The sequence below is a fragment of the Bos grunniens genome, chromosome 12 (assembly GCF_055505025.1).
Source record: "Bos grunniens cultivar Pamir isolate PY7600 chromosome 12, Bosgru_T2T1.0, whole genome shotgun sequence".
In the NCBI taxonomy this organism is placed as follows: Eukaryota; Metazoa; Chordata; class Mammalia; order Artiodactyla; family Bovidae; genus Bos; species Bos grunniens.
Window position 1 is genome coordinate 73,310,092 of NC_141176.1, and position 16,442 is coordinate 73,326,533.

General features: G+C 38.4%; 1 protein-coding gene across 3 annotated transcripts in view; it reads left to right on the forward strand.

The window, feature by feature from the left end:
* The window catches only part of LOC147361895 (ATP-binding cassette sub-family C member 4-like), a 228,591-nt gene that overhangs the window by 121,116 nt on the left and 91,033 nt on the right, over nt 1-16,442 (forward strand). For 2 of the 3 annotated variants that reach the window (XM_086330212.1, XM_086330213.1), the window contains one exon: nt 13,839-13,928. The exons of the other annotated variant lie outside the window; for it this stretch is intronic. In XM_086330212.1, the coding sequence (XP_086186338.1) occupies nt 13,839-13,928 (90 nt within the window). The remainder of the gene's footprint in view (nt 1-13,838; nt 13,929-16,442) is intronic. 3 annotated transcript variants of the gene reach the window in all.

Below are 16,442 nucleotides of genomic sequence, written 5' to 3' on the forward strand. Positions count from 1 at the left end.
CACTGATAATCATATAATTCTGAGAACAGGGGGACAAATGGTTTGTTTAGTGCTGGAGAGGCTCCTATAGGGAAACATGAATTTTATTAATAAGTGTCTTACAGATGGAATTTTGCTGTGAGAAATGAGGACTTCTTTTCAAAAGTTATTATTACTTCCTTGGAAACTTTCTGTGAAACTGTGGGGCTTTGAGAATTATAGTATACATAGATGATTTGGGGAGACTTTGACAATTCAGCCATTAATGAATAATTTTCACCAGGGAGGCAATACAGAATAATAAGGAAGAGCAGAAGACTCAGAATTCTGTCTCTATATACCTTGGTTTTCTCTGTCTAACAAGGCTGATAATGATATCACCCCCTCAATCTGTTGTGAGGACAAAAGAGGTCAGTGAGGGTGAAGTGCTTCATGTAGACCCATATGTGCCTGCTGTGATGGTGGAGTGTTGAGTTGGCCATCTCTTCCTGGGATCTGATTCTGTTTTCTTTTCTTCTTCTTCGTAAAGTAGTATAACTTTCAGGGAGAGTTTTGGAGACTGGGTTATATGCAGGGTAGACACTCCTGTCATTTCTTGTGGTTCATTCACTCAACATAATTATGTGATATTTACTGAGAAATTACTATCCTCCAGGTATATAGCCAAGGGCAACATAGGCCCTGTGTCCTCATCTATCCTCTTGCCTTCTGCTTTGACAGACTTGCACGATACTGGATGCTTGGGGCTAGTGCACTGGGACAACCCAGAGGGATGGTATGGGGAGGGAGGAGGGAGGAGGGTTCAGGATGGGGAACACATGTATACCTGTGGCGGATTCATTTTGATATTTGGCAAAACTAATACAAGTTTGTAAAGTTTAAAAATAAAATAAAAATTAAAAAAAAAAGAGTTTTAATTTATATACTTAGTAATCTTCCACCCCTCAAAGGAAGCCCAGAAAAATACCCTCTTGAGATGAGAAACAGAAAGGAGATGAGAAAGAATGTGCCAGGCAAATGTGCTTCCTGGAATGTGAGAGTAATGTGTCCTGAAATACCAGTTTATCAGGAAGCATGTATAACATGGAAACCAAAGGAAGGCAAATGTGGACTTGGGTACAGCTGTTGCTACCTGCCCGTGACCTTGAAAATACCTGGAATTACTCTAAGTACTTTTAAAACCAAGATATTATTTTCAGACTCTAGTGAAATGCCACCTCACACCCCTTAAGATGTCTGCTATCAAAGAAAAGAGAGAGGAAAAAAAGAAAATGACAAGTGTTGACAGGGCTGTGGAGAAATTAGAATCCTGTTCATTGCTGATAGGAATGTGAAATAGTGCAGCTACTATGGAAATCAACTTGGTGGTTGCTCTGAAAAGTTAAAGATGGAATGATCATATGACCTGGCAATTCTACTTCAGAGTATAAACTCAAAAGAAGTGAAAGAAAAGTCTTGAAGAGATACTGGAACATGCATGTTATAGCAGCATTATTCTCAATAGCAAAAAGGTGGAGGCACCCAAGGGTTCATTGATAGATGAATCAACAAGCAAAATGTAGTGCATATACATACAGTAGAATATTACTCAGCTTTAAAAAAGAAGAAACTTCTGACACATGCTAGAGCACAGATGAACCTTGAGAAAATTAAGCTAAGTGAGATAAGTCACTTACAAAGGACAAATACTGTATGATTCTAACAGGAGGTACCTAGAGTAGTAAACAGCTATGAAAAGAAGAGAAGCGAAAGGCAAAGGAGAAAAGGAAAGATATACCAAATGCATAGTTCCAAAGAATAGTAAGAAAAGATAAAAAAAAAAAAAAAAAAAAAAACCTTCCTCAGTGATCAGTGCAAAGAAATAGAGGAAAACAATAGAATGGGAAAGACTAGAGATTTCTTCAAGAAAATTAGAGATACCAAGGGAATTTTTCATACAAAGATGGGCACAATAAAAGACAGAAATGGTATGGACTTAACAGAAGCAGAAGATATTAAGACAAGATGGCAAGAATACACAGAAGAACTGTACAAAAAAGATCTTCATGACCCACATAATCACAATGGTGTGATCACTCATCAAGAGCCAGACATCCTGGAATGAAAAGTCAAGCGGGCCTTAGGAAGCATCACTATGAACAAAGCTAGTGGAGGTGATGAAATTTCAGTTGAGCTATTTCAAATCCTGAAAGATGATGCTGTGAAAGTGCTGGACTCAATAAAACAGTGACTTTGGAAAACTCCCCAGTTGCTACAGGACTGCAAAAGTTCAGTTTTCATTTCAATCCCAAAGAAAGGCAATGCCAAAGAATGCTCAAACTGCTGCACAATTGCATTCATCTCACACACTAATGGTAGAAGGCAGTGGCACCCCACTCCAGTACTCTTGCCTGGAAAATCCCATGGACAGAGGAGCCTGGTAGGCTGCAGTCCATGGGGTCGCTAGGAGTCAGACACGACTGAGCAACTTCACTTTCACTTTTCACTTTCATGCATTGGAGAAGGAAATGGCAACCCACTCCAGTATTCTTGCCTGGAGAATCCCAGGGGCTGCCGTCTATGGGGTAGCACAGAGTGGGACATGACTGAAGTGACTTAGCAGCGGCAGCAGCAGCAGCACACACTAACAAATTAATGCTCAAAATTCTGCAAGCCAGGCTTCAACAGTATGTGAACCGTGAACTTCCAGATGTTGAAGCTGGATTTAGAAAAGGCAGAGGAACCAGAGATCAAATTGCCAGCACCCGCTGGATCATCACAAAAGCGAGAGAGTTCCTGAAAAAAAATTATTTCTGCTTTATTGACTATGCTAAAGCCTTTGTAGATCACAACAAACTGAAAAACTCTTAGAGAGATGGGAATACCAGACCACCTGACCTGCCTCCTGAGAAATCTGTATGAAGATCAGGAAGCAGCAGTTAGAACTGGACATGGGACAACAGACTGGTTCCAAATAGGGAAAGGAGTACATCAAGGCTGTATATTCTCACCCTGCTTATTGAACTTATATGCAGTGTACATCATGAGAAACGCTGGGCTGGATGAAGCATCAAGACTACCGGGAGAAACATCAATAACCTCAGATATGCAGATGACACCACCCTTTTGACAGAAAGTGAAGAAGAACTAAAGAGTCTCTTGATGAAAGTGAAAGAGGAGAGTGAAAAAGTTGGCTTAAAGCTCAACATTCAGAAAATGAAGATCATGGCATGTGGTCCCATCACTCCATGGAAAATAGACGGTGAAACAGTGGAAATCATGACAGACTTTATTCTGGGAGCTCCAAAATCACTGGAGATTGTTACCACAGCCATGAAATTAAAAGACACTCCTTGGAAGGAAAGTTATGGCCAACCTAGACAGCATATTAAAAAGCAGGGACATTATTTTGCCAGCAAAGGTCTGTCTAGTCAAGGCTATGGTTTTTCCAATAGTCATGTATAGATGTGAGATTTGGACTATAAAGAAGGCTGAGTGCCAAAGAATTGATGCTTTTGAACTGTGGTGTTGGAGAAGACTCTTGCAAGTTCCTTGGATGGCAAGGAGATCCAACCAGTCCATCCTAAAAGAAATCAGTCCTGAATATTCACTGGAAGTACTGATGCTAAAGCTGAAACTCCAGGACTTTGGCCACCTGATGTGAAGAGCTGACTCATTTGAATTTGAAAAGACCCTGATCCTGGGAAAGATTGAGGGCAGGAGGAGAAGGGGATGACAGAGGATGAGATAGCTGGATGCCATCACCGACTCAATGGACATGAGTTTGGGTAAACTCCGGTAGTTGGTGATGGTCAGGGAGGCCTAGCGTGCTGCAGTCCATGGGGTCACAAAGAGTGGACACAACTGAGTGACTGAACTGAGAACAGTAAATTCAGGGATACAAGATGTAGAATGTTGTGTGCCAGGAGTGGCCAGGAGAGGGGAGTTGTTGTTTAATGGGTACAGATTTTCAGTTCTTCAAGATGAAAGGAGATCTATGACTGGATGGTGGTGATGGCTGTACGACAATATGAATGTATTTAATACCAATGAACTGTGCACTTAAAGCAGTTAATCTAGAAAATTTAATGTGTATTTTATCACAGTTATAACATTTTTGTCAAAGGTATCCCTTTAAGGAAAAATGAGACCAACTTTTGAGCACATTCAGCCCCCATATTTAAAGATTTCCTGTGACTATTAGATTTATGACTTGTGGTTACAATAGAAAATAAATGAGCTTAGATTCCCAAGTTTTATGTCTTGATGGTACTCATCTCTGAAATGGCCATATAATATTAGTTAGTAGAAATAAAGGGCATGTCTGTAAAGTCCTTTTATATCCTTGGATGCAAAGCTTTAGAAACATGCCCTGCATTATTTTGGCATATGGTCCCATCACTTCATGGGAAATAGATGGGGAAACAGTGGAAACAGTGTCAGACTTTATTTTGGGGGGCTCCAAAACAACTGCAGATGGTGATTGCAGCCATGAAATTAAAAGACGCTTACTCCTTGGAAGGAAAGTTATGACCAACCTAGATATTATATTCAAATGTAGAGGCATTACTTTGCCAACAAAGGTCTGTCTAGATAAGCCTATGGTTTTTCTAGTGGTCATGTATGGATGTGAGAGCTGGACTGTGAAGAAAGCTGAGTGCCGAAGAATTGATGCTTTTGAACTGTGGTGTTGGAGAAGACTCTTGAGAGTCCCTTGGACTGTGAGGTGATCCAACCAGTCCATCCTAAAGGAGATCAGTCCTGGGTGTTCATTGGAAGGACTGATGCTAAAGCTGAAACTCCAGTACTTTGGTCACCTCATGTGAAGAGTTGACTCATTGGAAAAGACCCTGATGCTGGGAGGGATTGGGGGCAGGAGGAGAAGGGGACGACAGAGGATGAGATGGCTGGATGGCATCACCAACTCGATGGACATAGGTTTGAGTGAACTCCAGAATTTGGTGATGGACAGGGAGGCCTGGCATGCTGTGATTCATGGGGTCACAAAGAGTCGGACACGACTGAGCGACTGAACTGAACTGAATAGGAAAATGTTGTATGCTTGTGTACATAAAATAACTCTGTAAATAAATAGCATTAGATGATTCTTGGGCTGCCAATAATGTTTGGAAGTACATCTGAGTAAAGACTAAACATGCTTTGACAACAGCATGTTTTGGTTCTGTTCCGTCCTTTGAGCATGTTCTAGGTACATACTCCAGAGAGAGTGTTTACAAAGTAGTGCTAAGCTTTGTATCCATGTAGATTCCACTTTATATGCCTTTGTCTCCAAGGTGCAGTGTTGGTTGATTAAAGAGAAAGAATCTTGAGAGAACTTGCAATGCATAAAGATTCCCAGGAAGCCATTCAGGAGGCAGACAGGGGTAGAATGTTTCAGAGTGTAGACCAAGTGTTTCTGTGGCTCACAGTATATTCCTACTCTGCCTCGTCAACTGTGGGACCTTGATGATGTCACTCGGCTACCAAGCTTCAACATCCTTGTCCTTAAACCTGGTATGGAAATAATTGACCTACAGATTTGTTGTGAAGATGTAACTTAGTGAGGTAGTGTTTGTGCCCATGTTTCATTCTTGGGAATGCTCAGTCATCAGGAATTGTTATTCTTAAAAATCAGGACACTGGCCTTTCAAGTGTAATTTCTACTTAAGTAAAGAGAACTGAAATGACTTTATTCTTTAATTTCTGTTTATGTGTTCTTGGTCTTTGGTGATTTTCTTTATATTTATCCTTTTTTTTATTTAATTTTATTTTTTAACTTTACAATGTTGTATTGGTTTTGCCATATATTGTAATGAATCCGCCACAGGTATACATGTGTTCCCCATCCTGAACCTTCCTCCCTCCTCCCTCCCCATACCATCCCTCTGGGTCGTCCCAGTGCACCAGCCCCAAGCATCCAGTATCATGCATCGAACCTGGACTAAAAACTCCAATTGAAATAAATAAATATATTAAAAAAAATAAAAATAAAATGCAGCTGAAAGGCAAAAAAAAAAAAAAAAAAAACACCACTAAATTGTTTACATAAATATGAATAGTAAAGCAAGGAAACAAAATAAAACCACACACAAAAACACAATAGGACTTTGGGGAAAAAGCATAACAGAGAAATGTATCTAAAATTTTCCACCAAGAGCAAGAAATCAGACTAAACTATTTTTGTATTTTGACTTCTGGCTTTTCTCCCACAGCTTCTTTCCTGACCATCAACTTGTACACACTCTTATTTTCCAATCCCCCACCAAGACCTCCAGCCTTTTTCTCAGCCCTCCCCACATTCTTACCTATTTTCTTTCTGTCTTTGAGGACAGGGCCTATATCTCTCATTTTGTTTCTCTAGTGTTTGTTAGAGTCCCTGACAAGTTACACAAGTTACAGTCCCTTACAAGTTACACAAGTATGAATAATAATTCCTAACATTTATGGAATCATTAACACATTTTAATTCCTTATTCCACCATTTCCTGCTAAATCCTCAAAATTTGTTGTTATCCTTATCTGACAGATTTAAAAACTGAGTCACTGGGAGCTTATCCTACTTATCAAGTAAGGGGCAGAGCCAGGATTCAAATGTTATGTGTGTCTGTTTTTTAAGTTGAAGTATAGTTGATTCACAGTGTTTCAATTGAACAGCAGAGTTTCAGGTTTTTTTTTTTTTTTTTATAAATTTACTTATTTTAATTGGAGGTTAATTACTTTACAATATTGTATTGGTTTGGCTATACATCAACATGAATCCGCCACGGGTATACACGTGTTCCCCATCCTGACCCCTCCTCCCACCTACCTCCCTGTACCATCCCTCTGGGTCATCCCAGGGCACCAGCCCCAAGCATTCTGTATTCTGCATTGAACCTGGACTGGCGATTCGTTTCGTATATGATATTATACATGTTTCAGTGACATTCTCCCAAGTGATCCCACCCTCGCCCTCTCCCACAGTCCAAAAGACTGTAGAGTTTCAGTTATATATATATATATATATATATATATATATATATGTATATATATATATGTGTGTGGGGGGGTATATATATACACATATATATTCTTTTTCAGATCCTTTTATCATAGGCTATTGCAAGATATTACATATAGTTCCCTGTTCTATAAAATAGATTGTTTTTATCTATTTTGTATATAGTACTGTGTATCTATTAATCCCATATTTCTAATATATTCCTCCCCATCACTTTCCTCTTTGGTAACTGTTAATTTGTTTTATATGTCTGTGCATCTATCTCTGTGTTGTAAATAAGTTCATTTCTGTCATTTTTAAGATTCCACATATAAGTGATCTTAGATGCTATCTGTCTTTCTTTGATTTATTTCACCTAGTCTGATAATCTCTGGGTCCATTCCTGTCATTGCAAGTGGCATTCTTTATTTCTTTTTTTTATGGCTTATAATATTTAATTGTGTGTGTGTGTGTGTGTGTGTGTGTGTGTGTGTGTAGCACATCTTCTTTATCCATTCATCTGTCCATGGACATCAGTTCAGTTCAGTCACTTAGTCGTGTCCAACTCTTTGCAAGCCCATCTACTGCAACACCCTAGGCCTCCCTGTCCATCAGCAACTCCTGGAGCCTACTCAAACTCATGTTCATAGAGTCAGTGATGCCATCCAACCATCTCATCCTCTGTCATCCCCTTCTGCTTCTGCCCTCAGTCTTTCCCAGCATGAGGGTCTTTTCCAGTGAGTCAGTTCTTCTCATCAGGCAGTCAAAATATTGGAGTTTCAGCTTCAACATCAGTCCTTCCAATGAATATTCAGGAGTGATTTCCTTTAAGATGGACTGGTTGTATCGCCTTGCAGTCCAAGGGACTCTGAAGCATCTTCTCCAACACCACAGTTCAAAACCATCAAATTTTCAGCACTCAGCTTTCTTTATAGTCCAAAGATTTATGTTCATGGACATATCTTGGCTATTGTAAGTAGTTTTGCTGTAAACACTGAGGTGCATGTATCTTTTTGAATTAGAGTTTTTTCCTTTTCCCAGATATATGCTGAGGAGTAAATTGCTGTATCACATGGTAACTCTTTTTTGTTTTTTTAAGAAACCTCCATACTGTTTCCCACAATAATTGAAACAGTTTACATTTCCACAAACAGTGTATGAGGGTCCTATTTTCTCCACACTCTCTCCAGAATTTATTTGTAGACGTTTAAATGAAGGCCATTCTGACTAGTGTAAAGTCATACCTTGTAGTTTTGATCTTCATTTCTCTTATTGTTAGTGATATTCAGTATCTTTTCATGTGCCTATTGGCCATCTGTATGTATTCTTTGGATAAATGTCTGTTTAGGTCTTCTACCCATTTTTTGATTGAGTTTTTTGTTTCTTTGATATTGAGCTGATAATCTGTTGTATATATGGAAATCTGTTGCACTTATATAGACTAAAAACAAAGTATCAGAAAGAAAAATTAAGAAAGCAATCCCATTGGCCAACACATCAAAGGAAAGGAAAAAGAAAACAACACTACGAATACCTAGGAATAAACCTACCTAAGGGTGTTCTTTGGAAGGAATGATGCTAAAGCTGAAACTCCAATACTTAGGACACCTCATGTGAAGAGTTGACTAATTGGAAAAGACTCTGATGCTGGGAGGTATTGGGGGCAGGAGGTAAAGGGGACGACAGAGGATGAGATGGCTGGATGGCATCACTGACTCGATGGACATGAGTCCGAGTTGATGATGGACAGGGAGGCCTGGCATGCTGCGATTCATGGGGTCGCAACTAGTCAGACACGACTGAGTGACTGAACTGAAGGAGACAAAAGACTTATAGTTCAAAAACTGTAAGATACTGATGAAATAAATTGAAGATGACACAAACAGATGGAAAGATGTACTGTGTTCTTAGACTGGAAGAATCAATACTGTTAAAAATGATCATATTACCCAAGGTGATTTACAGATTCAATGCAATCCCTATCAAATTAGCAATGGCATTTTTCACAGAACTAGACAGAAAAACCATTTTTTTAACTTGTAGGGAAATAGAAAAGAGCTTAAATAGCCTAAGCAATCTTGAGAAAGAAGAACAAAGCTGGAGGGATCACAGCCCTTTACTTTAGACTTTACTACAAAGATACAGAAATGAAAAAGTATTTTCCTGTCACATAAACCAGACACATGGACTAATGGAACAGGATAGGAAACCCAGAAATAAACTCATGTGCTTATGGTCAATTAATCTAAGACAAAGAAGGTAAGAATATGTAATGGAGAGAAGACAGTTTCTTTAATAAATAGTGCTGGGAAATCTCAACAGCTATACATAAAAGAATGAAGTTAGAGTATTCTCTAATACCATATACAAAAACAAAGTAAAAATGAACTAAAGACCTAAAGAACTGTAAGATAAGATCCTAGAGGAAGACATGGGCAGAATACTCTTTGACATAAATCACAGCAATATGTTCTTGGACCTGTCCCATAAAGTCATGGAAAACAAAAGCAAAAATAAACAAATGGGACCTAATTAAAAGATTTTGCAGTGCAAAGGAAACTACAAAAAAAAAAAAAAAAAAGAAGAAGAAGAAGAAGAAAAGGCAGCCTATGGAATGGAAGAAAATATTTGCAGATGACACAACCAAGGTATTAATTTCCAAAATATATTAACAGGATTCAAATTAAAGAGATCCCCAGCTCCAGAGGCAGAACACTGAATTACTCTGCTTGTGACTTCAACTGGCTGTTGACTGTGGTCCACAGAACTGCTGCATATCATGATTTCATGTGCTTGTGCACACGTACGGATGCACACACAGAGGAACAGAAATTTTATAGAACAAAATTACTCTTCTCTGTGCTCTGATTTTTTCTGTGATACCAGTTCTATTCTAGTTCATATAAAAGACAAAACGATGATCACGAGGCACTAAATTTCCTGATTCATTGACTACACCTGCAGTTTGATAAACACCACTCCTTACTGTCCCCTATTGGGCTGGGCTTCTGGTCCATGTTAGCATCACACCAGGAACTTCAATGTTGTTCCAGAGTCTTGCAGAAGCCTTGCAAAGCTAACTCCATTCAGTAAGGGAACTGAGTCTTTGGAAGGTTAATAATTTATCCTGAGCCTATAACTTATAAGTGGTAGAATCAGAACTTAGAACTGTCTGATTCCAAATTAATTTTTCTTCACTAACTGTTGTTGTTCAGTCACTAAGCCATATCTGACTCTGTGACCCCAAGGACTTCAGCACACCAGGCTTCCCTGTCCATGACCAACTCCCAGAGCTTGCTCAAACTCATGTCCATCAAGTCAGTGATGCCATCCAGCCATCTCATCCTCTGTCATCCTTTTCTCCTCCTGCCTTCAATCTTTCTCATTGTCAGGGTCTTTTCCAGTGAGTCAGCTCTTCACATCAGGTGGCCAAAGTATTGGAGTTTCAGCTTCAGCATCAGTCCTTCCAGTGAATATTCAGGGTTGATTCCCTTTAGGATTGACTGGTTTGATCTCCTTGCAGTCCAAGGGACTCTCAAGATTCTTCTCCAACACCACAGTTCAAAAGCACCAATTCTTCAGCTGTATTGTACTCATCAGATATTTTCCCCATTTTTCTTACCACCCCACTTGAAAGGATTCCCCAAACCATAGGAAGAGTGAATAAGTATGGAGCAAAGAGAGAAGATATTACTTCTATTGCTCTGTCCCTCATTTGGACAATATCAGTTTAGAAGTGGGTTTATTCACTTGTATGTCATGGGCTGATATGTGTCAGGAGAAGATACTCAAAATCTTATCCCTCTTCAACCAAGAGCCCTTTGTCTTTACAGGGTCTTGCTAGTTGCAGAGGTGGAGAAAATCTGTTAGTTTGGTTACTTGAATTTACTTGTCTAAGTGCAAAAACTTACATTCTTCTTCCCCCCAAATGAGTAGGAAGCAGTGATGCTTGTGTCTCAACACCCCAATGTAGGGAATTTAGAAAGCTGAGAGCAGACTCTGCAGAAGGGCAGCCCAGTGCTGTTTCTTTGAGTTGCCTCTCTTAGGTGAGCCAGGCCCACACCATCTTCCCTGGATCCCTGGTCCCTGTGATCCTGGAAGCAGCAGAGAGCTTCCATGGTGGTCTCTCTTTCTCCAAGGCTCATGCCTGTCAGTGCTGACCCCACATGAACAGGTCAGAACTGGGGGAGGTGTGATGGTAACAAGGACCTGGGTAGGAGCAGAGACAGGAGAATGGGGACATAGACCATCAGTCATGGGGGGAACATTCAAAGATGAATACTATGTTTTTAAGAAGGTACTCCTCAACTTCTGTTCAGAATTTCAGGAATAAGCAAAAATGAAAGATCTTCTTAAATAATTTCCTTAAACACAAGAGGTAGCTGAAATATGTGTGTTCTTTGTGCTCAGGATCTGAAGTAGTTAAATATGTCCCCCAGAAAGAACACCGATTGAGATTATATGCAGGGAATAGTCTGGTTACTTGAATGAACCTGGAAAATGGAGAGAAGATGGAGAAGAAAAGAAGGAAGAATATGCGGGACCAGCCTCCCCTTGCCTGGCTACATCGCTTGTGTAAACCTCATGGAGACAGCTGAAGGATGAGAAATAGCCTGCATGTGGGAATCTTAAGGTTGATAATTACAAAGAGTAACAAGTTTTTATAAAAATCTGAAGTAGAATGATGGTTATTCCCCTGACAAGGAATGCTTACCATTGTTTAGATGGTTGTTTAGTCTTTGATCCTAAATTCAAGAGTTTTAAGAGAGACCTTACATTTGGGTCTCAGGTTTTCTTAGTTCAGTTCAGTACTCATTCTAAAATATTGTATTACTAGTGATTTTCAGTGCTTTGGAGGCATATTGGTCACTTAATCAACTCTGTGTGAATAAATCTTTCTTTATAATGTGTTTTTAATTGTGGATTTGCTCAGGGACATCTCTTTTTTTGGTGGCACACCCTGAGTTTTCTGTATTCTTTTCTCTATCACCAGACTTAAAACTGAGACAATATTGAAGGATGGTTTGGAAGACTTCCTGAGTATTGTTCTTCCTCATGATTAGGAAAAATAAATGTCTGCCTATCTTCATCTTTCCTCTCAGGCTTTTGTGAAGTGAGGAGGAAAGTTCAGCCCCAAGGCCAAGCAGGATTTGAACGAGGGGATTCCGAGCAGTTCTGGGCACTATGGAAGAGTCAGGTCTCCTTTTGTTCCCACATGTATGCCTCCCCCTTGTCCTGCCCCCTTCACTGAAAGGAGCCATTTGTGCTCTTCTCTTCTGCCCATATTCTTATGCCCTGGGTTACTGAGCCTTCCAGAAGAAAATGTAAATGGGCTACATGAGCTTATGTACAGGATTCTCTCTTGAAGCCTAGAGGAGGCATATATTTCCAGAGTAATTTACTTGTGGCTCCTGCTGAAGCAGATGAGTAGGAAGAACTATTTAAATTAAAGTATCATGACACAGGTCACAGTGGGTTTCAGGTCCTCCTGGCCTTGCAGTTAATAATGAAGTTCTGTTAGGCAAGTCATCCTGACACACACATGAGAGAACATGGTTATCAGCTGATGCCAAAATCAGAGGTGATCTCTCCATGGACAGAGGTGCTGCAGACCCCAGGAGCTGACATTCCCCTTGCACATGTGGGGATGTTCATTTCACACATGTGAAGAGATTTCAGATCCTAGAAGACAGTCTGATCAATGGAGTAAATAGCCTAGTTTATTCTTCATTGCCAGTGTGTAAATATTTAATGGTTTGCTTTGAGGCACAAACCTCTACTAATCATGTTATTGCTATTTCCCAGTCACACCAGAATTGACAGTTTATGTAGATCTTTTTTAAAAAAATTTTATTTTATTTTTAAACTTTACAAACTTGTATTAGTTTTGCCAAATATCAAAATGAATCCGCCACAGGTATACATGTGTTCCCCATCCTGAACCCTCCTCCCTCCTCCCTCCCCATACCATCCCTCTGGGTCGTCCCAGTGCACTAGCCCCAAGCATCCAGTATCGTGCATCGAACCTGTACTGGCAACTCATTTCTTACATGATATTTTACATGTTTCAATGTCATTCTCCCAAATCTTCCCACCCTCTCCCTCTCCCATAGAGTCCATAAGACTGTTCTATACATCAGTGTCTCTTTTGCTGTCTCGTACACCGGGTTATTGTTACCATCTTTCTAAATTCCATATATATGTGTTAGTATACTGTATTGATGTTTTTCCTTCTGGCTTACTTCACTCTGTATAATAGGCTCCAGTTTCATCCACCTCATTAGAACTGATTCAAATGTATTCTTTTTAATGGCTGAGTAATACTCCATTGTGTATATGTACCACAGCTTTCTTATCCATTCATCTGCTGATGGACATCTAGGTTGCTTCCATGTCCTGGCTATTACAAACAGTGCTGCGATGAACATTGGGGTACACGTGTCTCTTTCCCTTCTGGTTTTCTCAGTGTGTATGCCCAGCAGTGGGATTGCTGGATCATAAGGCAGTTCTATTTCCAGTTTTTTAGTTTATGTAGATCTTGATGTTAAGTTTCCCATGTAATTATTTATTCAGTTTGTGTGTGCATTTAAGCAGATATTTATTACCAAAATGGTATTTTTTTTAAATAAAATCTTTGTCTTCAGTTTTTTCCTTAAGATGAAAAAATGTCTTCAACACTTTCTTCTGTTAGTGTTCAGTAGTCCTGAAGATATTTTGTAGCACACTTTGTACTATGGAAAATTATCTTAGACATATTGTTTTGTGAACATACATTTTCAACTTTATTATTAATAATGAATGAATTCAGATGTTTTTGTATTTTACTTTTGATGTTCTGTACACATTGCAATAAAATGAAAAGAGGTTAAGGTAATAACATTCACTATTTTGGGGTGTTTAGGAACCTGTTTTATTCACTGGAACAATGAGGAAAAATCTGGATCCCTTTAATGAGCATACGGATAATGAACTGTGGAATGCCTTAGAAGAGGTAATTTATTAATAGTAACTGTAATTAACTTATGTGTGTTTACATTTAGAGCATTGTAGATAATTAAGGGGAGCGTATCAGTTTCACTGACTTTGTTTACCCCCTAGGAAAACACTGATGACATGGGTGCACTTAAAAATGTGTGTATTGATGATGATGAAAATCAACAATATAATGTGACATGTTTTCATTTTAGCTATTTCCCTAGAACCCTGAACAAATAGATACATTATCTTGTTTTTAACAGAGTACTCAATTAGATGTTAAAACTGTGGGATCAAATTCTACTAGTGACCTAGTGAATTAATTACTCCATTACACTCCAATATTCATTTTATTCCTCTGGTCTTAGGAAACATCTACTAAGTGGAGACAATAGTAGTTTTTCCTTATTAACTAAAAGATATAAACAAGAGCATACTAATAAAGTATAGAAGTTTCATAGGAATGTGTTTATAAAGGTAAATTATATAGTCAGAATTGATGATGATTATTTATTGGCAATTATGTCATTCTAATGCTGTAGCATTAATGCAGATAACAGAACCCTGGAACATCTTCTCAGCTTTTATATGGGTAGGTTCATTTCTAGAGAATTTTCTGTTATTTCTGTCATGTTTTCCCTTGCCCCACTTCTTTGAATTTCTTAACCCTTGCATGAAAATAATTTTGACTATTAAGTTGATGTCAGTTTGTATTTTAATACAAACTATTTTGTGTATTTGCACTCATTTTACAAATCAGTTCTACTGATGGAAGAAACCCTAGACTTCTAAGCCATACACAGACTTCAATTTCTCCTAGGACCTAACACAGCCTTTTGTTTTTAAAGAGTAAGAACCAGCATTCCTATACATTAACGATGAAAGATCAGAAAGAAGAATTGAGAAAACAATCTCATTTACGTATGCAACAAAAAGAATAAAATACCTAGGAATAAACCTACCTAAGGAGGCAAAAGACCTGTACTCATAAAACTACAAGATACTGACAAAAGAAATCAAAGATGACGCAAGACAGAGGAAGGGATATACCATGTTCTTGGATTGGAAGAAACAATATTGTGAAAACAACGATATTACCCAAAGAATTTGCAGATTCAGTACAATTCCTGTCAAACTACCAATGGCAGTTTTCATAGAATTAGAGCCAAAACTTTTATAGTTTTAATGGAAATGCAAAGACCCCAAGTTAGGCAAAGCAGTCTTAAGAAAGAAAAATGAAGCTGGAGAAATTAGGTTCCCTGACTTCAGAATATATTATTGAGTTGGCAAAAAAGTTTGTTACATAAGATTTTATGGAAAAAATTAAACGAACTTTTGGGCCAGTTCAATACAGAGCTAGAGTAATCAGGTTGGTATGGCACTGGCACAAAAACCGAAATACAGATCAATGGAACAGGATGGAAAGCCCAGAGATGAACTCACACACCCATGGTCAACTAATCTATGACAAAGGAGGCAGGAATATACAATGGAGAAAAGGCGGTCTCTTCAGTAAGTGGTGCTGGGAAAACTGAACAGCTATGAATAAAATAAAATTAGAATAAAATTAGAATGCTCGTGAATACCGTATACAAAAATAAACTCAAAATGGATTAAAAACCTAAATGTAAGACCAGATGCTATAAAACTCTTAGAGAAAAACACAGGGAAAGCACTCTACATAAATAACTACTAAATATTTGATTGATCTTTTCATTTCAGAGACATTGGCATATTTCTTTAATCTTTTTTTGTTTGTTTTTGTTACACAAATCTGAGAGACTGATTGTTCATGTTATTTTGAATTGGTGCATTTGTCATTTACTGTTACCCTTTCAGGGAAGCTGTGAAATCTGTAATATACATATGCACCTTGACTATGAGCAGGCAGATTTGGAAGTATGACCATCTCCAGCCAGAAATTCTGGTTTCTGAAGGATGTCACGACTGAGTCTTTATACACCCACCCTGCTTTTCAGCAGCATGTGGATTTTGTTTTATTAAATTGGGTCGATTGCTTCACCTTCTCCTCCCTGAAAAGCAGTGCACCTCTGATTTCATTTAAGTTTATGAGTCTTTTACAGTGAAATTCTTCAAGAGAAGAGGTGTGTAGAGCTGTTAATCATTAAGTGTAAAGAACAATAGGATGATCCACTACTCTTGAATTCGTAGGACAAATTTAATGGTGAAATTGGGACACATCTTAAAAAAATAACTCAAGTACTGGTAAATTATTTTTATATTTGTTTCCCAGATTGAGATATATTTTTTCCCACAGATTTTCGGGTAGCATTACTCTAGAATTTTAGAACATATTGTTTCATGAATAGAGAGACAATGTTAATCTAAATTATAAAAATGCTGAAGTGGTAGATAATACTAAGATCTATTTAAATGACATTTGGGACTTTCTATAAAAATAAAGAAATGTGAGCTTATTTCATGAAGTGAAGTATATGGTTTCCATGTATTGCTTCTGGAATTAACCCTGTTAACTTTGATGATACCACTTAAAGAAATCATCCCATCA